Source organism: Castor canadensis, chromosome 7, assembly GCF_047511655.1.
Source record: "Castor canadensis chromosome 7, mCasCan1.hap1v2, whole genome shotgun sequence".
Classification (NCBI taxonomy): domain Eukaryota; kingdom Metazoa; phylum Chordata; class Mammalia; order Rodentia; family Castoridae; genus Castor; species Castor canadensis.
The window spans coordinates 125,704,278-125,731,191 of record NC_133392.1 but is presented as its reverse complement, the minus strand read 5'-3'; the positions used below and the strand labels follow the sequence as shown (position 1 = coordinate 125,731,191).

Sequence of the window (26,914 nt, the reverse complement as noted above, 5' to 3'; positions counted from 1 at the left end):
AATCTACTTTGTGTAGGAATGTCATGCCATACCCTAGGCCTGACTGATGAACAAAGTAGCCATGTGCCTGTTATCTTGGTGGTATGAATAAGATCTGAACCCTCTGAGTGTCAGCTCTCTCATTCCTAAATCAAGCAACAAGAGAAAACCCATGGGAAACTGGCCTTGGGTAGTTACAACATCTCCTTGAAAGTCATCTTTCACCAATCTCAATCCTTACAATGAATTCCCACATAGTTCAAGGCCCATCCAACAAATGAGAATGTATGGAGGTCTACCTTCTGCCCCCTGCCTTATAGACACTGCATTCTAGTGGGCAGCCAGGATCAGCTTTTTTTTTTTTTTTTATGTCCCTGACAACAGCACTCAGTCCAGGGTCACATCACATTAGGTGGCATCTATACCATGGATGGAGACCACAGAACCTCCACCATCACTTTCTTCAAACAGCTTCAAACATTGAGGTTTCCACCAAAGCCTTCCCGTTCACCCAGAGAGAAAAATGCAGCTAATAAAAGCAATCTGGACTTTTCTTTCCATTCCCACCACCCCTCCCACTCCCACCATAGAGTGAAACCTCCCAAAATGATTAAATGTTATAATAAGGATTTGGCATATTTACCTTGTCAAACATTGTGCTTTTGTGGTATCTCTTGGAGCACAAACAGGTTCAAGAGCCAACAGTGAGATGGACTATCAGTAGAGACCAAAGAGGGAAGAAAACAAAACCTCAAGATAAGTCAATAACCTCTAATCACACACAGACGGGGCCAAGCATGCAGCTAACCAGGCCTTTCCAGCAAAAAGAACACTAATTAAGTAGTTATAAAAATTATTGTTATTATTAGCAGTATCATTATCATGATGATACATTAAATACTGGCTAGAAATTCAAAGTCTTTCTTCAGGATCTGGTTTCCTCCAGTTTTTTTGCACTCTGGTTATATCCACCAGTGGGTCCCCCTCCCCATGGGAGCTACTGAACTCCAATCCTAGTATTGCAGGCTCTTCAGACACTAGTCAAAATCTACTTTCCAAGCACTCACTCATTCAACAGATAGCTTTTAAGTATTGTTAAATACTTAAAATGTTTGTGAATGTTTATGTCCTGCTCATATTCATATGGTGAAATCCTAACACTCAATGAGATGATATTGGGAGATCATTAGCCCATGAGTGTAAATGTAGAGCCCTTGAGAATTGATTAATGTTCTTATAAAAGAACTGGCCCTACTTTCTTCCTCGTGGGGATACTAGAAAGTAGCCATCTGCAACCAGAAGAGGATCCCCACTAGAACCCAACTATGCTAACACCCTAATCACAAACATCTAGCCTTCAGAACTGTGAGAAACAAATGTGTGCTGTTTATAAAGCACCCAGTCTATGGTACTTTGTTATAGTAGCCCAAACTAAGACAAGCACTTATTTTAACTCCCGTGCTGACTGATGAGCTACTATTTTACTTCTCCAACCTTTTATCTATCTAATTTCCTAACAGAAACCCTGGCCACATGGCCCAGTGCCCTCAATGCCCTTCAAATTTTGTTCTGTTCCCACCTGGTGTTTCAGAGGATGTGAGCTTGCTCTCCTGAGGCTGACTGTAGTTGTATGGCTGTGTACTCTTTGCTGGATATGCTAAACATACTTATCTATCCCTTCACCTCCTTTATGATTTATCTACTCACCTAGACAGGAGTCAGGGCTCATGCCTAAGAGAGCACTACCTAGCAGCTGGTGGTCAATAAAAACTTGATGGAGTCTACTGTGGAGATATGTCAAAGCAAACCAATATGCTTATTAAAAATAACTTCTGGCCACTGGGATGGGCCAGAAGCCCACTGGGGGTGGCAGGGGGCAGTACAAGCAGCCAGGCTCTTTGGTAATTGGTATGTTCTTTACCAGGATCCAGGATCATGTACCATGGATATGTGACACTTGCATCTCACACTTCAAGAGTGTGAATTACTAAGGAGAAAGGTGGCATTTGAACCAACCAACAAAAACTACTTCAATCTTACCTATGCAACTCAAAGGTGTAACTAATGATGCTGCTAACAAATGGCATTCTGGTGGAACTTCTGTAAGGAACCACTTAGAATTTGTACCTTTACCTCCTAAACTTGCTCCTTCCCCACTCCCCTAATTTCAGTTAGTGGCACCGCCACGGACTAAAATGTGTAAAGCACGGCATCCATTTCTTACTCTTTCCACAGCTAGCCGTCAAGTATATTCTTGGCTCCACCTACAAAACAAAGCCAAACCCACCTTGCCTGCTCCCCCATGTCCAAGCCACCACCATCCCCCCACTTGGACTATTCCAGCTGCAGCCATGCTGATCTCCCAGCTTCCTCTGCTCTGGCCCCAGGAGAGCCCATTCAGTATACACAGCCAAAGTCATCTTTCATATAAAAAGTAAATTAGAGCTTGGCGCTGGTGGCTCACACTTGTAATCCTAGCTACTCAAGAGAGATCATGAGGATTGCAGTTTGAAGCCAGCCTGGGCAAATAGTTCACAAGACCCTACCTTGAAAAAAATTCATCACAAAAAAAGGGCTAGTGGAGTAGCTCAAGGTATAGGCCCTGAGTTCAAACCCCAGTACTACCAAAAAAAAAGAAAAGTAAATTAGATCTCCTTTTGCTTCAAACCAATGACTTCCACAGTTAGACTAAAACCCAGACACCTTACAGTGATTGGCAGACACAGTGAGATCTCACCTATCTCCTCTCTGCTCCATGTCCTGACACTGTCCTATGTTCACATGACTCCACTCTCATTCTTTCTGTCCCCTGAACAGGCCTGAGGGTACTATTCATACACTAAAATTATTTACTCATTATTAAGTCTTCACTAGAAAGAAATTTCTATTCAGGAAAAGAATCGTCTGTTTTGATTCCTATTCTATTTTTAGCATCTATTAGTGGGGAGGGAGGTACATAACTCCCAAGCCCTTAGGTATCGGTTGCTTATAACAACTCCTTTCCAAGGTATACAAGATGGAAGGAAGGGGGCGGGGAGTAACTTTGCAGTAGAGAAACCTGACAAATTCAACCTTGAATATGATATGGTCATATCAACATTGATATGGTCAATATCAACAGCAATGGGTCACACTGATTGGTAGTATGCACCCTGGTTATGATGCAAGGAGAATAACATTTGCCCCATGGCCTTCCTCTCCAAAACACATAAGTCTGATTCTAAGAAGAACGAAATGTTATCATTCGCTGGTAAATGGATGGAACTGGAGAACATCATTCTGAGTGAGGTTAGCCTGGCCCAAAAGACCAAAAATCATATGTTCTCCCTCATATGTGGACATTAGATCAAGGGCAAACACAACAATGGGATTGGACTTTGATCACAAAATAAATGTGAGTCCACACAAGGGAGATATGAGGATAGGTAAGACACCTAAAAAACTAGATAGCATTTGTTGCCCTCAATGCACAGAAACTAAAGCAGATACCTTAAAGCAACTGAGGCCAATAGGAGAAGGGGACCAGGAACTAGAGAAAAGGTTAGATCAAGAAGAATTAACCTAGAATGTAACACACATGCAAAAAAAAAGAAAAAAAGAAACATCAAAAAAAGTCCACTTGCGGGACACATTACCTGACCAGCATTCAAAATTATCAAGGCCGAGTTGGGGGAGGTGGCTCATGCCTACAATCCCAGTGACTCAGGAGGTAGAGATTGGGAGGCAAGGTTCAAGGCTAGCCTGAGCAAAAAGTTAGCAAGACCCCATCTCAATCAATAAGCCAGATATGATGGTCTACACCTGTGGTCCCAGTCACACAGAAGGCCATACGTAAGAGGATCACAGTCTGAGGCTGGCCTGGGCAAAAAAATGCAAGAACCGAGCTGAAAAATAACAAAAGCAAAAAAGGGCTGAGAGTGTAGTCAAGTGGTGCAGTGCCTGCCTAGCAAGTGTGAGGCCCTGAGTTCAAACCACTACCTCAAACCAAAAAACTATCATGGTTGTCTTCAAATATTAAGGAAAGTCTGAGAAACTGTCATAGCCAAGAGGAGTTTAAGGAGAGATGATAATTATATGTGCTGTGGTATGTAAGATGAGATCCTAGAACAGAAAATGGATGTTAGGGGAAAACTGAGGAAATGTGACAAAGTGTGGAATTTAGTTAAACACAATGTATCAATACTGCTTCTCTAATGACAACAAATGTACCCTATTAGCATCAGATGCAAATAATAGAGGGAACTGACTGAGGGGAGATCTCTGTACTAACCTCTTAATAATACTATAAATCAAAACTGTTCCACAGTGAAAGGTTTATTTCCAAATCCCATTTGTTCAGTGAATGAATGCATAGCCATAAACACAGCATAGATATTTTCATGTCTTTTATAAGAATTTTCTGAGCCCAGACTCCAGCATGATGTTAGAAAACAGTCTAGTCTCAAAGTCTGTTAAGCATTGTCTGGGCAGACTGTTTGCATCATTACTTCATTAACAGCTTCAAACACTGTTAAGGCAGACATCAGTGCACCCCTAAATGACCCACCCGTGGTTCTAAATGAGGAGAGCTTGGGTCAGTGACAAAAAAAACAAAGCCTGCCCTCTGAGGATGAATCACTCAAGTCCAGCAGGGCCTACTGTCTGTCCACCTAAGTCAGGGCTGTGCTTATCAGCCAGCTCCTATTCTAGATGGAAAATACAGAGCTGCCAAATTCAAGACTCTTCCAGGGGTGCGGCACAGACTACAAATGGCATAGATGCTTAGAGAAAACTCATCATGGGAGCCTGGGGCAAAGGTTTCCAGCACCAAGGGCCAGGATATACCTGTTATAAGAAAACATATTTGGAGAGACAAGAGGGAGCAGGGCACCATAGGGGATCCACAGAGTCCAGAACTGCAGGAAGTGTTCTGACTAGAACTGTGAGGTCACCTATAGGGACAGTGGAAGAGGAAGTTGGTAAAATGAGCTCAGGCTAGACCAGAAAAGGCCTTCCAGACCTTTCAGTACTTCTGCTTCATTCCTCCTTCCCATGTGTTGTTTATATTCTTGTCCCCTCTCCTACCCTCTCAAGGCCTCCCAGGGCAAGATTTCTTTCTGCCTCATCTCAGCCAGTGCTATAGGGACCTGCACATAGTAATGGCTCAAAGAAACACCTGGTAAGTGACTAAGAGGGAATGAATGAGTAGACTATAATCTAAGAAGCTGGGACTTTACCCTTCACACAACAGGAAGGCCTGCAAGGTTTGAGGAAAAACCTACAGTCCAAATGACATTTCCTCTACTATCTCACTCCCCTGAGGCCCTGCTTTGTTCCCCTCCAGACTACATACTAATCATTTGTGTACTTATTTCCCGTCTGTCACCTCTCAGTCATTCAACATTAACTGATTACCTGCTAAGTGCCAGGCATGTTCTAGGTGCTAAAGATAGAGACAAAATGGACAAAAATCTCTACTTTTGTGGAGCTGGTAGTGATGGGGTGAAGAGCAATTAGTAAGTAAAATATACAGAATGCCAGCAGGTGACATGGAAGACACAGCAGGTGCTATGGAAGAAAAAGCCAGGGAAAAAGTTCAAGGGAGTGACTTAAAAAGGGTGCTGGAAATTGGGGGTGGGCTTTGGACACCTGTAGGAGATAGGGCAAGAGTTTTGTTCTTCTGTGTTCACTGGCTTGCAGAGCAGGCACAGAAGATGAGTGAATGAAGGTGCTGGGAAGGTTACTCCATTGCTTTTAATTAAACTTTTTATATTGAGCTAATTTCAGATTCATATGCCTTTTACCCAGTTTTCCTCAATGGTAATATGTTAATATAACTACTATATAACTACAGTACAGTATCAAATACAACAAATTGACACTGACTCCATCCACCGATGTGATTTGGGTTTCATCAGTTGGACATGCATTTATGTATGTATGTATGTATGTCAGATTCAATTCTATACAACTTTAAGGGCTAATTCATTTTTAATGTGAAAGTTAGTAGGTCAAAGATTCCAGGGCTGCAAAGTGGGGTGAAGTGTGAACATTTATCAGGTTATTCTCATCCCCATCCTATACCCATGAAAACTTAGAGAAGGGACTTGGAAGTCCCACAGTGATGGGCAGAGAAACCAGAACCATAACCCATGACTGTCTAGCTCCTTTTCTGGTGCTCTTTCCTGAACAAGAATGGAAAGATGGAAAGTAACAGAGGACTCAGAGACCAAGAGGACAGACGGGCTCCAGGAGATGTTTGAGGGGTAAGGAAATGAGGGAGGATTCTGAGAACAGAATTATTCACAGAAAAGAAAATGGACATCAGAGGGCTCTAACAGAGAAGAGAAGAATGATGTCCCAGTTCAACCCTATGCAATCTTAGGCAAGTTTATTTACACTCCTGGGCTTCATGTTCCTCGTCAGTATAGGGTGAAGGGAGAAATGGCCACCTCATCCCACCCACTGCTATCATCTGAATGTTTATTTCCTTCTAAAATTCTTATGCTGAAACCTAATCTCAAAGCTATGGTATTAGGAAGTACAACTTTGGGGAGGTGATTAGGTCATGAAAGTCGACTCCTCATAAGTACAATTAGTGCCCTCACAAGGGACTAAAGAGACCAGAGTTCTCCCTTTCTACCATGTGAGCTCACAGTGAAAAGGTACCATCTGTGGGCCAGGAAGCTGGTCACACACCAAATCTGCTGACACCCCAGTCTTGGACTTCGTAGCCTCCAGAACTGGGAGAAATAAGTTTCTATTATTTATAAGCTACCCTGCCCATGGTATTCTGTCATAGCAGCACAGACTTAGACAGGATTGCTCTAAGGACAGGAGAGAATCAGAGGTAGCCCTTTGCAAAGCTAAAGTGCTAGACAAATTATCAAAACCAGAAACAAGGAACCCATCCCAGTCACCCAGCCTCTCTGCAATCTCCAGCTAGAATGACTGGCTGGGTTTCCCAGGGATGAAATGCAGAATTTAGGTCAGCACACATAGAGACACTCACTCTGTTTATAAGAAGCAGAGAGTGTGTGTTCCTATTAAATGCCTTTGAATCCCAGCAAGAATGGGAGACGCAGGGCTGTTTATGGCTTTGAGTATTTACTTTGCTCATATACAAATCAGCTTGGGTACCATCAGAGCTGACGCCACCTCACGCTGCAGCCCTCTGACGTGCCCTCCCCATGCTCCACACATGGTTTGAATTTATTGGTTTTAGCAGCTTTCATTTATATTGTGTGAGGATCACAGAATGACCAGCAAACAGAAGCTCTGATCTGTGCCCTGGAAAAAATACAGAAGCGTGAGGAATGAGGATGTGGGATAGGGCTGGGAAGATACCTCTGATCCAAACTGAAGCAGCTCCCACCTCCAGGGTGGCCCACTCAAAGCCCTGCAGCCAACTCTGGGAACAAGGAATTGGTGGGACACCACGGCCCCCACAGCCCTACCAGGAGCTAGTCAGAGCCTGAGAGGGTAAGAAGATCCTCAGTAGTCATGGCCACCCAACACCAAAACACGTGAGTGCTACAATGGGACATGCATGCGGGTAGCTGGCAGATGTTTGACCTCCCGGAACCAAACCTGAAAATCTGGGTAAAATGACAGGGGGGCTGAGGGCTTTGTGTTTTCCACCCCATTATTTAGGTGATGGTCTATGGATGTGGCTCAAAGAATTCCCAAGTGTATACTTGAAGGCAGGCCCTGTGGAACCAAAAGTCACTAAATGAAGTTCCTGTCCTCAAAGAACTTCAGTCTAAAGGGAGAGACAGAACATAAATGTGACAGAGAATAAAATATAAAATGCTGTGCTCTAGTGAGGTCAGAGCCAGCTTAGAGAGTGGCTTTGCAGCAGCAGGATTGTGGTTTCTGGTTTACCAAACAACCTCACACCACCAAGGGAGCTCAGCTAGGGCAGGGCCTGCTCTGGTGCATGCTACTGGACCCTCAACCCCGTGTGCTCACTATGCACTGCAGACCCTCCCCTGTCCCACTTCTTCCACTTAGCCTTCAGCAGCCACATGCCTCCACCCACCCTCACTTTGAACAAGTGGACACTCCCCCCCACCCTGCCGCAATCTGCCAACAAAGAGGTCACAGGAAACGTGAGGACACGGATCTGTACTACAACAGCCATGTTAGAAATGGTTAGGGCCTCAGGTTCCTTCCCCAAAGGATTTGTACTGTGTAACTACAGCTTGTCACATTCAAGCCCAGACCACTTCACCACCTAATTTCTAAAGGCAAACACTGCCTTGAAGCTGGAAGCCCTATCACTCTGGGCCTATAATGGGTCATCCTGGATCTGAAGGATGAGAGAAAGGACCCTCCCTCCAGGGCAGCTGCTTTCTCATACCAAGGGACCTGGAAGTGGTCCAGTTTGACCAATGAATGAATGAATCAGCAAGTCAATTATTATCCAAAAGAAATTCTGACATGCAGAAGTTGGACACTGCTCCCCACCCCTCAGTGCACCCAGGATCAAGCACTTCATGAACCCAGGAATACCCCTGGCCCTTCAGGACTGAGTTCATACTAAAGCACTCATGAAGGCAAGCTGCTAGTATGCTGCATTTAGTGGAGCATCTACTCCTGGACAGCAAGGATGCATGCAGCTCATTCCCCTTGGGAGCAGCCACAGGACCTCCAGATGACCAGAATCCCTGCAAAGGCCTTGTTACTTGGGGGTGGCACTCAACAGTGACACTGTGGATTGTATGAAACACAGATGGGAAGTGGCATTCTGTTCAGCTACTGTGACAAATTTAATAGGGATCTTCGGGTCTAGGGTGGCCCTTTGTCACATGTCCCCACTCCTGCACTTGCAGAGAAGCATCCCAGCCATCCACACTGGAGCTGCTGTGGATCAGCTGGCCTTCAGCCAGCCCTTCCAGCCCTTCACCTGCAAGGTCAGCTTCTGTGCTCAGTCCTCACCCCATCTCCTGGCAAGTAGACTCCCTCACTCTCTCCTTGCCAGAGCTGCAGACTTCTTCAGGAGGGAAGCTCAAAAGTCTCTCAACAATCTGTCTCTGTCACCACTTACCTGTCTCAAAAGAGCTGCTCCTCTACTCTCAGATTCCAGTTTCTCCTCCTCTGGGTCACACCCCCTCTTTTCATTAGAAGCAGAGGGATTGAGAGCACAGGCTCTGTAGCCATATTTACTTGGTTTAAGCTCCAGATCCTCATTCATTTGCTGTGTGACTCCCAGGCAAGTGAATTACCTCTCCCAGTCTGTTTCCTCACCTGTGAAATGGGGCTGAATCTACTTAACAACCTGCTGTGAGGATGAGGTGGGACAGTGCATGTAAAGGACGAGAATCATCCTTGGCACATCTGTTGTGAGGCACCTCTCCTTTGGGCACATCAGCCGCTCTTCTCCCCATCAACCCCAGATTTGTCTCTGAACCCCCAGAACCTGAAACTGAGCCTGGCATAGCGTGGTTCCCAGTAGTGCTTGTCAAACAAATGAAAGAATAAATTAATCCAGTTCACTAAGTATTTACAGGGTATTTCTTTGCAGGACAGAAGAGGAAAAATATGTATGCACTTAGTATTTCTAAGAGCACGGAGAACTTGCTAATAAAGTCATCTCCCTGACTGACAGTAAGCTTTAGCCTTCCTGACTCTCCCAGGAATTTTGAATCGCTGCTATTAACATTCACCTATCTGAGCAGTGGAGGAAAAGGATGTATGTTCAGACAGGAAAAAGTCTCCCTCCTGTTGGTGTCCTCACTGCAGGGAACAGCAGGAGATCATGGAGAAGCTGAGCCAGAATGAATATGGTCAGACATTGCATACCCCAGATGGTGAGGAAAAAATGACCATCCTCTGGGTTGTCAGACCACACAGTTCTCCTCAGACCAACCAAAGGCTCATCCCTACTCTGGATGAAACTCAGCGTGAGAGACCAAAGGATGGAAAGCCATCTTTTGTATAGGATCAGCTTTGCCTCAACACACAAACAGCCTGAAAGTGGGCCAATAATAATAATTAAATGACCACTACTTAAACCACCACAGTTAACATCCATTACCCCTTACTGTGTGCCCTGCCCTCAGCTATGCTGCTTATAGGTCTCACTTCATTTACACCTCACAACAACCCCAGGGGGTAAATACTATTGTGAGCCCCATGGTTTTCAGATGTGGAAGCAGCTCTCAGCCATCCAGCCAAAGTGGGAGAGCTGGAATTCAAACTCCAGTCCAGTTTCTGGCTTAAGGCATCTAAAAATCTAAGCTAAAACCCCAGGTTCCTCATTTTTCACAAAGTACATATCCTCAATTTCCTTAAAATGCGGTAAATCATACTGATCTTTCAGGATTAATTTTGGAGTGTACTGTGATAAACCTGAAGCCTAGCACATAATAGGCACTGATAACAATGGCTGTCCTGGGGGCTGAATAGAAAAGGGAAAGTAAGGAAGGACTAGAAAGGCTATTTTGATTGCTCTCCATATTTTCCCATCCTGCCACCTTTGCCTAACAATCTCCTTCTTCCCAGTCGGACCATTTTCCAGCTCCAGGGATCCAAATCCTATCCCACCTGCAGTCAGTCTCTCTCAAAGCCACCTTCATCAAAGAGCCTGTATTCCTTTCTCACCACCCTCCTAGAGAAACTAGCCTGATGGAAGCAAATAAACATATGATTCCCTGCAAGCCCACCAGCAGGTAGGACTCCACAGGTCTCAGCATGGTCCATGGTCAGGACCCTGTAGTGCTTGCTAGGTCAACTAAACATCCCAGTCAAGGTCAAGCACAATGACCAATCAGTGATACCAAGGAGATACTAAAGTACATCAGTTTACCCATCCCATGTCCAGTCCACAATTCTATAAACTGCATCTCAGCAGCTTAAATACAGGGCCTGGTGCTCAAAACTGTTCATAATCAGGTGATACCAGGGCCACCAGGATGGACATCTGGGAGACCCAACACCTGGTACTGAGTGACAGAAAACAAATTCGGTCAGGTTTCTGAGCTGGTAACCACACTGGGGAAAAAAAAAAAAAAGTCCAGAAAACCAGTCTAGGCCCCTTCTCTATGGTGTTTCGGGGACTGGAGGACAGGAGGGAAAGCAGTGTCTGGAGATTGCAACTCGGATGCAAATGGTTGGAACTACCTTTGCCAATTACGCAGGCTTTTGTTTCTTCTCAAACTCAGGCTAAACGATCAGCCAGAGAGATTCCAAGTGGCTTTCTCCGCCTCGATCTTTCTTTCTAAAAGGGGTTTTCAAACGGAACTCATGGCTTAAATTACTAATGGTGACACAGCACATTAAGTCCATAAGCCCAGGAAATTTAAATAACCATAGTAGGAGTGGAAGGAGGTAAATCCTTTCAACAGAAGAGGAAGGAGGAGTGGAAAAGAGACCTGACTTTTTAGACATGGTTGGCCTCACACCTGGCCACCACCTCCCCTGCGGGAGGCCGCAGGTCTCCACCCATGTGGCCTTGAGGCCAGAGCAGCACAGAGGTGCGCGCCAACTCCCGGAGTCCCAGCGCTCCGCAGCTCTTAGGAAACGCGCGCACTTACGCTCCGCAGCCAGAGCAGAGGCGGACGCGCGGCCACGTGGGGGCCCGGCCAAGCCCCGCGCACAGAACGCGGCTCCCACCGGGGGCGCGCCGGGTCCCCCTTACAGAGCGAGAAGGAGCAGGACTGGGTGTGCTGGCTGGCCTAGAGACAGAGACGTCGCGCCATAGCGAAGGTAGACAGACACCAGACACGCGGTTTCATTAGGCTGATCTCTAGTCACAGCCCACACAAGCAAAGGACAAGCTGATCTACCACAGCCCCCAGATGCACCACTCCCACCCTTGCATCATCTTGGTGCCTTCAGTGTCCTGAGACTAGAACCACATCACCTTTGCCTAGCTTTTTACTCCTTCCTATCAGGGTTCCCTGTGGCTTCCACCAGGAAATTTTCCTTGGTCTTCCTTCCCAGGGCTGGGGAAACTGTGTACCTCCCGTTCTTCCAAAACCACTGCCTGACCTGCCTCCACCTCCATCTCACTGCAGTATAAGGTTTGTCTGTTTACCTCCTTCCCTACCCAGAAAGTAAGCACCTGGGTATCAGTATGGCTGTGTGGTTGTTCTTGCTCACTTTTCTGTCTTGGCACATATCCTGTATCTGGCACACAGTAGGAACTAAAATCATTCCGGGAAAATTGTACAACAACGGTAATTTTTAAAATGAAAATTTTACCATAGCTAGAACTACAGTGCTTTACACACTCACAATAATCCCAGGAAGTTGACAAATTGGGAAACTGAGGCAAAGACATGTTCTGTAACTCACCCAAGGTTACCTATATTCCTAGTAAGTGCACTGATTCTGGGCACTGAAGGTGCACTAGGCTATGGTAGGTCAACACCTAGAGGCTTTCTATGTACCATGATGTGTGAATTTATGTAAAGATTAATTTTTGCTTCCAAAGATAGACTCAGAGCAGGATGTTGCTGTGAAGGCATGTCACACAGAGAACACAGGCCCACAAGGTCAGAGCAAATAAAAATCCATTTTGATGCTTCCTCCTGCCCTTCTCTAACCAATGGGAAGAAAAAGGAGGGCATCAGAAATAAAAGGTGACCAGGTCTGGCACTCAGAGCAGGGAGATGTATATGTGTACTGACTGCGGGGGAGGAGATATTGGCCAGGTGCTGATCCAAAGACCAGCAGGTCACCCCACCTTGCCTGAGACAGTCAGAAAACACAGAATCTAGTGGCAGGTGCAATTGCGCGGACCATACACATCCCTAGGCTCTGAGCTGTCCCTCAGCCCCAGGACACTGACTTTTATGGGCCTAGTCTGATGACCTTCTGGCTCTTTTCAAGGGTAGCCAGCCAGGCATTTGGTGTGGCCCAAGTACAACTTGCCCACCAGGCCTTTCAAAATGCACGCTAAACGTCAATCACTTGTTGCACCTACATTCAAACAATTGAGTTATCAAAAGGTGGTATCAGCACACAGGAGCAGTTCAATCTGGTGACCATGGATAAAAGTCTTACTATAAACTACCATGTGTTTGAAGACCCCAGGCCTTTCATGAGGATAGTTCTCAAGGACCCTTACACATTCAGATGAGTAGGAGTCAGCAAGACAATAAAAGCTGGCAAGCTTCTTTCAGACTGAGAGAACAGAACACACAAATGTGTAAAGGAATAAGCAAGGACTGGATGTGAGATGGAAGGAGGGAAAAACTGTATGACTCAGCATCACTGGAGCCCCCAAACCAAGACAGTGAAAGAAGGATAAAAATTAGACTTGTGTGTGTGTACACGTTTGTTACTGGGGACTGAACCCAGGGACTCCACATGCCAGGTGAGTGCTCTACCACTTAAGCCATGTCCCCATCCCAAAACTAGATATTTTAAAATGAAGGTAAGTGGAGGGATGGAGTCAGCGTGGAGAGGTGCCTTTGCCCTGGGCAGTGAAAAGGAGAAAAAAAGAAGCTTTGTTCACAAGTGACAGATAAAGAAGAGAAAACAAAATATCCCAGGATGGAGGATGACAAGCCTGACAGACACTCATGGATGCTGACTAAGTGGGCCAGTGACAGTACTGAAGATACTGGATATGTCTTGGGTGGAAAGTCTGAGGGGTTTTTGTGACACAGAGGCCAAGACATCTCCTTTTAACATCCAGAGCTGGCAACATCCAAACCACGAGAATATACCAGAGTCCAACTTCAGAACTGGAGCACATTTAGCCAAATTTTGTAATCAATTGTGAGCACATTTTGATCTAGGTTAGAAAGACTGTCTAACTAATAATTACAAAGTAAAACAAAGAAGTGCTGAAAGAATGTCATAAAATGCCATAAAGAATTCCACAGAGGGATAAAAAAAAATGCATGTGGCTGGCTCATTAAACAAAGATTTGGACCAAGTCTTCCAGAACAGATTAGACTTGAGAGCATTCTAGGAAGACTTCCTGGAAGAGGTACAGCTTTGAGCTAAGCATTGAAAATCTCAGGATTCAAAAGTAGAAAAGAAAAAGAGGAAATTCCTAAAGAGGGAGGGGGCCTACCAGAAGCAACAGTGTTTCCAAGCTTGGGGCAACAGTCTTGTGTTCCAGCAGATATACTGCACAGATCTAAAAGTCTGTGGATACTGGAGGAGTGGCCTGGCGAGACGACTTGGCAGCCGTGAAACAAAGCTGAAGCCTGGGCCACCGGCTGCCTGTGGATTAAGTGGGTGGACAGAGAGCCAGTGATGGGAGATAAAAGGGAGTGAAGTGGATAATATTTAGAAGCAAACTCAAGGGGAAAAGAACGTCAGCGGCCCAGCTGGCAGGCTGTGGGGCTCGCCAGCATTCTTTAGTTTCCTCCCTAGGAAAGCTGCATTACCAGGCGACCTCTTCCTGGCTTTGAGAGATGTCCAAATGGGAACTGTTAACACAGGCACGCTCCCATTTTTATCTCCATCAGAAAGTGCTTTGGCGGTAAGACTCTCTCTGGCCACGGACTGGAGAGCGAGGTAGGGGAAGGAGATCAGACAACATGTTTGCAGATGGGGCTTCTTGGAATTCTTAAAAACTGTACCCTTCCAACTCTCAGATTTTAGAAGTCTGTGTTGATGAGCTGAAAATGCTTCAAAGCTAAGAAGCTAGGATTTCATGACATGAAGATTATTCTAGTCCAAAAATGTCTCTGAGTGTCATGTTCTAAGATTTCACTATTCTTTGGTTCCCTGAGCCTCAGAGTTTGGGCTTATGGGTGAGATTCTCTGAGCCTGGAAGTCTTGCTTCTGATCTGAGGCTAGATTTCATGAATTCTTGATCACCTCCAGCTTCATTCAGGACCTCACTTTCTTTAGACAGATGTGTCCATCCTGTGTCCTGATTCTGAGTTTGTCATCATGTTCCTGCCATCATTTCCACCCCACCCCCACCCCATTCAGATAAGATGTTAGATGCTAAGATCTGGATCAACCAGGTCACAGAGAACAGACAGGCAGAGCTTGCCATCCCAGCTGGGGGCTCTTTGCAAAGAGCCACCGGGACTCTGAAGGAATCTGAGTGTATACATGCCAAAGGGTCACTGAAGGGACTTCCTTACCACGTGACAGACATTTGCCTAATGGCTCCCAGCCAGAGGGTGCTAAGTGGGAGGCACAGTGGATGCAATGGGCTGGAAGAAGCCTTTTTTTTTAGTCTGGGTTTTGGACTTACATGGTGCATCCCGGCCATCCTGAGTGGAATCCCACACAGAGCCCTTGACTAAGGGGTTCTCACTCTGGATGATTTCTGGAGAGAAGAGAATTCGCATAGTCTGAGATCCTCCCAGGGCACGGCTGCCTTGAGGGAGGTGTTTGTTCCCTTTACTCTGAGAAGCAGAGATCTAACAAGATTCAACAGTGTGGGATTCAAGGGCTGCCACAGAGGCTTGGAGGGGGCTATGGCATTGGAGAATGGTCATTCTTGGAAGAGGGAAATTAGACCTTGGTTCTGAAAGAGGAGAGCATGAAACAGGAAGCAAAAGAAAGAACAAGGTCTCTCTATGAAGGGTGAAGAATCAGGACACAGGACAGACTAATATTCACATGCTCTGTGCCTCACTTTCCACAACTGTAAAAGAGAACTAGTAATGACAACCACTCAGGATATAAAAGCAATACACACCCTCAGACAATGAGCAAAATCTATGTAGTTCCTGGGTCTCTGTTTCCAGATCCTGTACTAACACAACACAATGAGTGCTCTGGTTGAATGAATGAGGACACGAATGGAGAGGAGCCATGATGAAGGAGAAGACTGAGCCTGGGTGGGTGTCCAGCAGACTATGCCACCACTGTTTCTACTCTGCAGACAGCCAGCAGGATGACCCACCAAAACCAACAGGCTTCCCAACAAGTAGGTATCAGTAGAAGCCCGCCAAAAACAAGCTTGACAATGATGGATAACTCAGGCTCAAAGTTTCAGAGTGGGATGGCTCAGGACTTCCAAGATATAGGGGCCAAAGATGAGCACCAAAGATGGCAGAAATGGGCTGGTACTGGAAATCATCTAGCCCAATGGTAGAATAAAGGGGACAACTTAGGCCTATGCAGGGAAAAGGACTACCCAAACTCATAGCCAAGGTACTAATGGAGTGAAAATAAGAGTCTGCTTTGAATCTGAACTCTCCACATTATGGTGTGGATGTCTATCTCCCTCTAAAATTCATATGCTGACATGTGACCCACAAGATTATGGTATTAAGAGATCTCTCATAGTATAAATATAGTTATGATTCTGAACCAAGGAAACTTTCTTTATTCAACTATGCAGGTTTAGCCTGCATTAGGGGAGCAATCTTCACAGTGGTCCCTTGGAAAGCTGAGGATGCATTCCAGGGATGCAGTTGGTGCCCAGAATGTCTTTGGGAATGTCTATTTAGAATTACCTTCAGATCCAATTTATAAGTCAGGGAGAAAAATAGTTTTGGCACTTTCTAATTATCTCTTTTACTTTTTTTAGCAAAAAATGAAGATGCCCCTCCACACACATTAACTGTTTCTCACCAGATAGTGCCATCTGACTATTAAAACCAACATCAATCCATCTTTCAGATGCCTACTAACCCTAAGTCCACTTGGCCTATTTATGTGATCACAGCCAAATAACCAAACCTTTTCAAGTCTCAATTTATTGTCTTTAAAATAGATATGATAATAAACCGCAGAATTTCTATAAGGTTAATATACTTGTGAGACTCAATGCTGCACACCACACAGAGACAAAACTTGTAAATGATTTTGTGGTTTCTATCTCCCTGGTGCAGGGTTGAAGGAATTTTATAAGCCTTTGGTAGGCATGCCCCTGAGTTCTGGCTCTATACTCTGGATAGTGCTAATGCAGATTAAAACACAATAAAGTAGAGAATGATAGGGTCCTTGTTCTATTAATTTACCTGGAAGAATCCAGAGCCTCCAGTGTATGGAGGGGGAGGGGAGTACTGAGGCTCCCTAGAGGGAGAATGGCAGCTAGTACCAGACTCTGGAGGCAGCAGGCAGAGTTGATAGGAATCTGCAGATCCCAAGATTGTCATAAGATCTGGACATGACTGCTTCAAGCATCCCTCCTCTTCCCCTGCTCTGTAGCCCACTTAGACTTTCTGCCAAATACAGAAACAATATCTTAGAAGTTGTTTGTCCTCTCAACAATCTTCCACAGGTAGTATTTTCTCATGTCCTCACAAAAATAGTTCACTTTCGATAGGCTGGTAACTAATGCCCCACCCTATAGATAGGAACACTGAATCTTGCCCAAGGTTATATACAAATCTCTGTCTGTGTCCACCAGGCTAAGCTGTCTATACTACATCAGGAAAACCGTTAGAAGCCCTGCCTTCCTATCACCACTCCAGACAAATAACCAAAGGAAATATTTTCTCTACAAATACAAATTCCTCCAGAAATAAAAATTTAAGCACTTAAGTCCTAGAGGGGAGACAGAAACAGAAGGAAGGACTACGGAAAGAATTATAAGAGGATACTAAGCACCTAAACAGGAGGAAGTCTACAGAAACAGCATGGGGCAGCTAGAAGCACACATCCTTCATTTAGAGGCCAGTAGACATGCTCTGTTCCTTATTAGCCATGTGACCTTGGGCAAGTCATCCAACCTTTCTGGGTGCCCATCTTAAAAAGCCATAGGGTTGTTGTGAGAATTCAAAGAAATGAAAATGCATGTGGAGTTTCATGTAGGGTGCCCAGCATGGCACATGGAATTGATTAGAATTGTCCTATGGAATGTCAGGGCTGGAAGGGGCTTGAAAGATGACCTAATCCTGGTGTCTCATTTCACAGGAAAAGAAAACAGGGCCCAGGGAGAGGAACTGACTTGCCCAAGGTCACATGGCAAGATCATGGTGATAGTGGATCTAGCACTTCAGTTTAATTTCAAATCGAAGGTCAAAACCTACCAACCTGATCTTCCAAGCTATGCAAATTACCAGCCTTCCAAGCTTTTCAGTGGTTCCTCCAACTCTGAGAGTCCCAAAACTTAAACATTCTTTCCCCACTTAACAAGCAAAAATGTGGTATTTTTGCTCAGAAAAAAAATGAATAAAATGTTTTTAAGACACCTAAATTAAACTAAAATCCCAGGCCTTAATGAAAAGGCATTCTTAAAAGCTTTCCTTTTCTCGCCTTCCTCTCTTGTTGCTCCCCCCACCCAAATATTTTGCAATAACAGTAATGCTTCGAAGAAAGAAAAAATAAAAATCTGATGCACTTAACAGATATTTCAGTACAATAATGCATCACAGATGTTCCTATCAAAATGTGCATGAGCACATGCAATTTTACCGAGAAAGCTGTTGCATTTCTGACTTTGGGGTTAGGGTTCCGGAATCCCACCCTTCCCAGTTAGTCCAAGAGGATGGAGGAGAGGTTTCATCACCTCCCTCCAAAATGATAACAGGACAAATTGGCATAGTCAGATGCTTGGGCAGGTGATGAAGGGTGTGTAGATTAGAGAATCAAGAGAAGTCCTGTTTTCTTTTGCTCAGCCCTTTAGAGATGCTGGACCCAAGAACAATTTGAAGAGCGGGCCCAGGCTGGTGGTGAAGGTGGGCGTGTTTTTGCAACAGAAATTGGAGTCTGTTTGATCTTCAAACATGGGCTTTGGAGACTGTCAGCGGGCTCCTTGCTAGCCGATGAATGGCTCTCAGGAACTTTTCCTAAAACATAACCTCACACACTTTGCAGCAAATGTTTTCAACCTAGCAGAGCCATCATTTGGCTGAACAGCAGCGTTTCCAGACCCCTAAAGAAAGATAGTTTTGTTGTTTTAAGAGAGACAGATTAAAGCCAGGGGCTGTTTAACCAGAGAGTTCGAGTGCTCCCTTTCAGCCCTTGTTGGGGTCCTCTGTGGTTGGTACAAAAAGGGTGTCGAGAGTGATGGTGGATCTTCCACCTCCTTAACCTAAAAAAGATATCCAGGCCAGACATGAGGTCTCTGAGCAGAGAGGCCTCCCACAAAACTGCCTCTAAAATGAGATGGGCGGTAAACACTGGGGGCCCAGCACAGATAATATCGGCTCTTGAGGCTGGCAAGGGAAAAGTCACTTCAGAAGGAACAAGCCGCTATGTTCAGAGAACTTAGCACCAGCAAAGAGAATACACAGGATTTTCCCCCATGGAGAAGGAGTCAGGCATAGTCAGAACCCTGCGGGGCGTGACTAACTGCCCCAATATTCCTGCCACTGGGGCCCTCTGGGTAAGGACTCCACAATTATGGGAGAGCCAGCAGGAGAACCGACAAACCCGCCTTTCATTTGGCCGGCAAATCAATCTGGCTTCTTACCTCCCTGGGGACAATATTGCATTTCCCCTGGAAAAACAAAGGCCAGAGATCGTGGAAGGGGGATCAGTTTCTGCCACGGTTTCCCTGGTGAAGAGCTTGCAACATCTCAGGAGCAGCAAGCAGGTCCGATTCCAGTGGCAGACTTTTTGGCTTCGTCATTTTATTGGGCTGTCTCCTTAATTATAAACATATATGTTTTGGGGGTCACACATCACTCGGGGCATCAGCCCAAACACTGTCTTGGGGTCTCCTTGTAGGAGCCACTAGTCTGGGAGCCCCCATTCTGGGATTGACAGTCCTGTTCTCAAGCCTCAGATGTAAACTCATTGTTCCCAGGGCCTCAGAGTTGAGTTTAGGACCAGTGAGTTGCGAATGACCTCTGCCCATGGAGACCGGCTTTTAATGACATTTTGCTGGATCAGGTCTCTGGCAACCAGACTTTAAACCTTTTAAGCCCCTCCCTTCTCCCTGCTCCAACTCCTGAGGTTCAGAAATCAGAACTGTCAACCTTTAAGCAAACACATTTCTCTGAAATTATTAACCCCCAAAGTCTCCTTGCTGACTTTCTCCCAACCTTAGGGAGGCAGTCTGAGGGTCGCAGAACTTAGCAAAGGGCCCGGAGGATTCTGCAGTGCTTCACCTGAAATAGCAAACCAGTGCTAGCAGAGGACAGGTCCATGACACTTGCCCAGCAGCCCAGCCCAGGCATCATGTCCTCCTCCATACAGACACAACAGCTTCATGACAGCCTCCTGCTCTGGAGACACCAGGGCCTCAAAAAGCCTGATGTGAACTGGCAACTCCCTCTTTTTGTTTTGGATCACTCTGATGCTCCCAGGGAAATTCCTTCTGCTCAGGCAAGCACAGCAGGTAGAGAGTGGATATCCCCAACAGTGAACCACTGAAATGGAAGAAAACACCCAAACTGTGGCTCCTCATTCTACTAATGCAGCGAAGTGCTGCCTCAGGGCCAGAAAGATCTCCTGCTGGGGAAAGGCTACCTGCTGGAGGAAGAAGACAATAGTCAGAGAAGAGGCCTGAGCCCCAGGGGCTGCCACTCTGGGCTGGCATGTGCCTACCTGGGAGAAGTTGAGCCCATTGAGTGGATGGCACTGCTCCTCAACCCGCTCCACAGCTCCAGTGCTCTTCTTCATCTTCTCAGCCTGCTGAGCTAGGTAGAGGTCCAGAACTGGCACACCACGGGAGCGCACATCCGTCTCCGTGAGTGAGTTTACCATAAGCATCACCCACACGGGCCTTTTGCGCTCCCAGTTGCCTGCGATGGCATTGAACAGGTAGTCGGCATAGAGTCCCTTGCCACGCTGTGCGGGTGTCATCCATGAGGGCATCATTAACTTCACGTAGTCCAGGTGACGCTTCAGGCGCCAATAGAGCTCTCGGGGCAGCACATCCTGCAGGTTCTCCCCATGTGGCAGCAGCTGGCAGCTGGCCAGTGCTGAGATGGTATAGGGGTCTGTCAGGTCCAGCTCAAAGTAGACACGGGCACTAGCCTGGAAAGCTGCCTTGGAGTTGTCTGGGATGAAGTCCCAGACTCGGGTGTAGGGGACATGGATGGTGCCAAACAAGTAAGCTGGGGGATGGCGCCGGATAGTCCACAGGAAGGAGTTCAGGTCCCTCTGCTGCAGGGGGAAAGGAAAAGACAGGCAGGGCAGTGAGGCTGAAGGCAACAGAGCAGACCCAGGGTTGGCACAGGTGGGTAGCAGAGGGACAGAAGTCAGAGACCCACTTCAGCTGTTACAAAGAGCTTGCAAGGATACATTCAAACCCTGGCTCTGCCCTATCTTAGATGAATAATCTTGAGTGAATCAACTCACTCCCCACAGACTCAGTTTCCTCATCTGTAAAATGTGAGTGAGAGCAGGAGTTTGGGGGAGGATTAAAAGACACAATATATGTTTATGAAGCCCCCAGAGCAGTGCCAGGCAAAGAGGAAGTGGGCGATGAAGGGAGTCTCTCATTATGACTTGCTTTCACTGTGAGAGCCAAGGCCTGCCGCACCACCTGAGAACATTCATGCTTGGCCAAGCCAAACCTTCACTGGTGGTGTTTCATTTGGAGGGTGGGGCAAGGGGAACCAAAAGTCCTGCTCTGGCAAGAAGGGAGGAAGTCATATAACTTTTAAATACAACCATTAGAAGACACATGCCAAGAGCACTTTGAAAGCAGAACACCTATTAAAAATAGCACACCGATTTCAACAGCTACTTCCCATTCATCAGATGGATACGGCTTTCTTCTTGGAGGGCAGGTCTAGGGTGTTAGCTCCTTTGCTCCACTAGCTGAGACCATAGATGAGAAAGTGCTTTAAAACCTTGCAAAGCCAAGTCAAGTCTCAATTTCTGGTTTCTGAGGAGAGGATTCCATAGAATTAATCCCAAGAAATGTACACATTCTGGGTGCTTTCCAGGCTTCTCCACCAAAAATACATACCTGGTCTCCATTCCCAATTCTGTCACTTTCTATGACCTAAGCTCCCACTAAGGATGTGTGTGTTTGCACATCTGTGTGCATATGTGTAGGGGCACACACACCAGGGTCTTTTCTCCAGATCCAGAATAGGATCACCAGAAAGGAGCATGAGAAGGGCACTGTCATTTCTCTCAGGCAAAGTAATTTTCCATCTAAAAAGTCCCTGTAGTGCCCACTCACTGATCACTTGCAAACTTTAGATCAACTTGTAATAATTTTTTTCCTGATTCAGGCACAGATGAAAAATATGTGTTGTGGGGGGAAATAGTACCTTACTTAAGGTAACAAACAAAAATTGTAAATCTCAGCATACTAGGAATAGACAGAGTGCACTACTAGCTAGAGAGCTCCCTGTCTCTGCACAAAGCAAGCTGCTAGAGGTGCACCTTGCCCAAGGTCAACTAATTCCCTGCTAACAGGACAGCACATGAGGATCCTACATCTGCTTTCTGGTCTCCTGGCCTCCAGTTCAGGGTTATGGTCCATGCACTGATTTACATTCAAAGGGAAAGTCATTGGGGGTAAATCAAGGAGTTCTTGATTTAGGGAAGAAAATTAGGAGAACCAGTAATTACATGATCTCCAAGGAACATTAGGCCAGCATCTCCTGGCATTTCCTCTTGCTGGACTCTTTCCCCCTTTTGCAGGAAACAGGGGCACTTAGGACCATAGGTGCTGGGGCCCTTGGCTGCAGAGGAAGAGAGAAGTGGGAACCAGCACCAGGGTAGGATAGCCTGCTTTAGGTCTGAACCAGAGGGCAGCGTTAGGCAGAGAAGCCTGGAAAGGAGCAGGCTGGGAGAGCAAAAGAAATGGATGGAAGTCAGAGGACAAGGAATGTGGGGAGACAGACTCAGAGGTGGGCAGAGAGATACCAGAAGGTAAAGATAGGATAAAAGTCAGAAGGATGAGTAGCAAAAAGGGGCACAGGGAAAGGAAACGTCCAACAAGGACTGAAAGTCCAAAGGAGAGCCGGCCCGTCTGGGAGTGGAAAAGGATCGGAAGAGAAGGAGCGCCCCATCTCGGCTCCGGCTTGGAGCTGGAGGCTAGGCAAGCAGACTCGAAGGAAGGGAGCTCAGGGTGTGCCCAGAGGGCGGAGGTGGAGTGGGTGGGCTGAGGTGGGTGAGGAAGACAGGACCCAAACCATAGCCCCACGGGCTAGAGTGCCGGGGCAGACAGGCGGGAGAGTGGCGGGGCAGGCGCTCTCTCACCGATCCGGGCGGCCGGCACTGTCCTCCGTCCAGGGGCTGCGGGCGGGCGCGGGCGGTGGCGAGGAGGGCGGCGAGCAGCGGCCCCGCCAGGGCGGCGTGCATCCTGCTGGGGCCCGCGGGACGCGGTGGATCCTCCTGGGCGGCACCCCCTCAGTAAGGCGGGGAGCCCCCAGCTGGGCACGGAGGATTCTCTGGAGCGCGGGGCTCCAGCCGCGGGATGCTGGGAGCCCTTTGGGGCGTGGCTGGATGTCCCTGCTGGACCTGGGGGGTTCCTCGGGGCGGGGCTCCGTCTGTTGGAAGAAGGGGACCCTCTGGGGCGGGGCCCCTCACCAGGGCGCGCAGCCCGGTTGGCGGAGCCCCGGGATTCTGCGTGCGCGCAGGGCTCCTGGGATGCGTGGGGGTGTCTGAGCCGCGCCGGGGTCCAGGGTTAGGCTGGGTTCCTGGGGCAGTACCGAGATCCGGGGATGAAGGGTCTCGGGGTTATGCTGGGCACCCGGGGCGCGCAAGAGTCCCAGGGGTGCGCGGCGCTCCAGGAGGCGCGCAGTGGGACAAGTGCGGCGGAGGGCGCGGCGGGCGGGGGTCAGGTCTGGGGCGCCCGGCTGCCCCCGAGCCGGGCTCAGAGGGGCGGCGGGCGGCCGCGCGGCCGCTGCCCGGGCTCCGCCATGCTGCTCCGCGGCCGGGAGGGAGGGAGAGAGGAGGGCGGGAGAGCGGCGCGGAGCCGGGCCGGGCGGGGGGCTGGGGCCGCCGGGGCGGGGGGAGGGGTGGACCCGGCTCGGGGGGCGGGGGGCCGGGGCCGCGCCGGGCCGGGCCGGGCCGCAGGGAGTCGAGGTGAGCTCTGCTCCTGGGCGCGGCGAGGCGGAGTCTGATGGGCATGGCAGGCGCTCGCTAGCTTCTCTATCGCTCCCCACACACGCGCGGAGGGAGGCGAAGCCCGCAGCAGCCACTTCCCAACTTTCCAAACTTCCCAGCGCAACTTTTTCCTCTCCTCCCCTGCCCGCGCCTCCTCCCTCCTCCCTCCCCGTTCCCCTCGCCAGCTTGCCGCTGGATCATAGCTTCTGAGCGCTGCCGCCAGAGGGCGCCCAGGCCGCCCTGCGCAGCCAATCTCCGCTGGCTCAGCTGCGGAATCAGATTGAGCCGGCAGTGACAAATTTGGAGACGTGGAACAGCCTTGCCCAACGCATCTTCGAGTCCTGGCGGCAGAGAATATCTACAAAGGCAGGCTTTAGACCAGCACTTCTAGACTAGCTGGAAATGCAGCATCACAAGAAAAAGAGGGAAGCTAGTATTTATAACTTTCTATCATGCTTCGTAGGTGCTCTGCAAACACTCGCTAAATTAAAACACTTTTAAAGAACAGAAAATAATCATCCTTAAAATTCCTTGGAACCTTTTCCTTAGGCAGTCCTCTTCTATCTATCTCCCTGGGTTCACGCAGGATCCCTATGTGTGGCTCCGGAAAGGTAAAGATTCATATCCCAGTTTCTGAGACCATAGGAATTAAAAGAATCCTTAAAAGTGAACTCCTTTCTATTCTCAGTAGGCAAATGAGGCTTAAAGGAGGCCAATGGGCAATACCCAAGCTTCTGGACCATTTCCAGCAAATGGAGAGACTGAGTCACAGCATCCCTGCTTAGTTCTTTTAAACTTGAGTTTGCTGACTTCTATCCTGGCTTCAACAGTTAAAGGGTAAGTTAAGTGATATTGTCAAGAAGCTTACAACCCAGCAAGGGAGACAGACAGGACAGATATATAAAAAGGTAATTAAAATATAGACAATGATGCCAGAAGACACAGAAGCACAAGAAATGAGAACAGAGTAAGGATTCTTCATACAGCCCAAAGACCCAGGGAAGAATCCTAAGGAGTGGACATGAAGGCTAAGTCAGAGGTAGCTGAGAGAAAGACTGCATGAGGTCTTCCAGGTAGAGGGGAAGCAGGTGCCAAGGCAAAGAAGTGTGGTAGCACAGGTGCCTTCAGGGGCCATAGTTAGGCATGGCTGGAGCAGAAAGCAGCTGAAGCTGTGTCTTTCAGCCAAATGAGGGAGTCCACAGTCGTGGGAAGTCACTGCAAGATTTGAAGTCCAGGATGGCTGGAGCACATCTGTACTTATAAGGGACAAGGATTGAAGGGGGCAGGCTGGAAGCAGGAGACCAGTGAGGAATCAGGACCTGAGCTTAGGTCTCCCCAGCTCAGTGCTCTCCCCACTTCTGTTCATGCTTCTGGGCACTAGATTGAGCAGCTGGAGAAAGTCTGCTAGAAGGTTGAATGAAGAAGGCCAGGAGGCTGGAGGGGCTGACAGGCTTCCCAGAGCACAGAATCTGGGCCACTAAGAGGAACACCAGAAGGAAAAGAAGTGGACACCAGAAACTGGTAGGTCCAACTCCATGAGCCACATGAAATTGCCACTTTCATAGGTCAAAAATGAATGAATGTCGGCAATTTCATTATGGTTCAATCTACTAAGTGTCCAGAGCAACATCCACCTCTCATCTTAGCACCCCTCACCACCACGTATACACAGACACATTGATAGAAGTTGAGTGGATCAGGGTGCCCAGACAGTATGGAACTAGAGCACACTGTAGCACCTTATTTCCTACACACAGAGCTCTGAGAATTGCAACTCTGTCAAAAGACAAGTTCTTGAAAGATGATTTCCTCAACAGGTTCCAAAACACCACACAAAACCACCAGTCCCCTTTGTAAGGAAGAAGCAAATTGCTTTGGAAGTGAGAACATAATTCCACTGAGAAGGAGGGACCTGGTCTTCACTGGGGAATTAGGAGACCCAAGGCAATAATGGACAACAAATAACTGGATCAAGTTAACAACTCACCTCTTGGTGCCTCTCCTCCAGCCAGCTGCCTGTCCTCACCATTTTTCTATAAGTCAATGTGTGCAATAAGATTTAGGTTCTTCATCAGTATTGGTATTGATGTTGTTAACGAGATGCAAGAACAAATAAATTTTTCAATCCAAGAGAATTGAAAATAAATGTCCACACCAACACTTGTACATAAATGTTTCCAACAGCACTATTTACAGTAGCCTAAAGATGGTCATTCAATTAATGAATGGATAAGCCAAATGTGCTATGTCAAGACATTCTATACACCTTAAATGTATACAGTTTTTAAATGAGGTATATTCATATGGTAGAATGTTATTTGATTATAAGAAAGAATGAAATCGATGCTATACATAGGTCAGTCTTGAGAACATTATGCTAGATAAAAGAAGGTGGTCTCAAGAAGATACATATTTTGATTCCAATTATATGTATGAAATGTCCAGAATAGACAAAGATATAGAGGCAGAAAGTAGGTTAGTGATTGTCTACAAGTAGGCAGAATGTGGAGGTTGGGGGATTGCAGCTAAATGATTTTTACTGGGTTTCTTTCTGGAATGGTGAAAATATTCTAAAATGGAGATGGTTGTACAACTCTGAATAAATGCAAAGTAAAACCACTTTAAATAGGTGAATTCATATGATATATGAATTTTATTGCCACAAAGTGTTATCCAATAAACAAAAAGGAAGCAAGAGCATGAGTCTGGCATTTTCAAACAAAATTTCTTCCACCTGCTGTTGTGAGAGACCCTGGATGATGGTGAATCCTAAGTCCCAGCCACTGGGTAGCTTGAGGACTTCAGAGTCCTGTCTGGACCTGAAAATGAACTGAGGTGCCTCACCATCAGCAGGAACAAGTTTGTAGAATAAATAATCTTTAAGGGCATCTAAGCCCAACACTAGAGTTCCAAGTTTACAGCTACAGAGCCTTTAGATAGTATGGGAAAGGGCTCACAGCTCAAGAGAGGGCAGCAGTGGACTCAGCCTCTGGCTTTCCTTTTATTGCATTTTAATTTAAGTTGTTCAATCAGATTGACACCAGGAATCTTTAAGCTGTAACAGCCAGGGCAGGAGCAGAAGCCTTGTAGTGTAACTAAACCAACAAAGTCCATT

The 26,914-nt window shown here is 47.0% G+C and overlaps 1 protein-coding gene and 1 long non-coding RNA gene across 3 annotated transcripts in view; one reads left to right on the top strand and one right to left on the bottom strand.

Moving 5' to 3' along the window:
* Nucleotides 1-23,563, bottom strand: part of Trabd2b (TraB domain containing 2B) — a 204,417-nt gene extending 180,854 nt beyond the window's left edge. The window contains exons 1-2 of one of the 2 annotated variants that reach the window (XM_074080197.1): nucleotides 22,951-23,563; nucleotides 20,332-20,892 (exon numbers count right to left, since the gene is read on the bottom strand). In XM_074080197.1, the coding sequence (XP_073936298.1) occupies nucleotides 20,332-20,892; nucleotides 22,951-23,052 (663 nt within the window). In that variant the 5' untranslated portion in view covers nucleotides 23,053-23,563. The remainder of the gene's footprint in view (nucleotides 1-20,331; nucleotides 20,893-22,950) is intronic. The other variant, XM_074080196.1, reaches the window with a different exon arrangement.
* A 208-nt stretch (nucleotides 23,564-23,771) lies between these two features.
* On the top strand, nucleotides 23,772-26,529 carry LOC141424677 (uncharacterized). Its single transcript, XR_012449536.1, has 3 exons — nucleotides 23,772-24,636; nucleotides 25,181-25,320; nucleotides 25,617-26,529. It is a non-coding gene; the product is annotated as an uncharacterized lncRNA (long non-coding RNA).
* The last annotated feature ends 385 nt before the right edge of the window (nucleotides 26,530-26,914 follow it).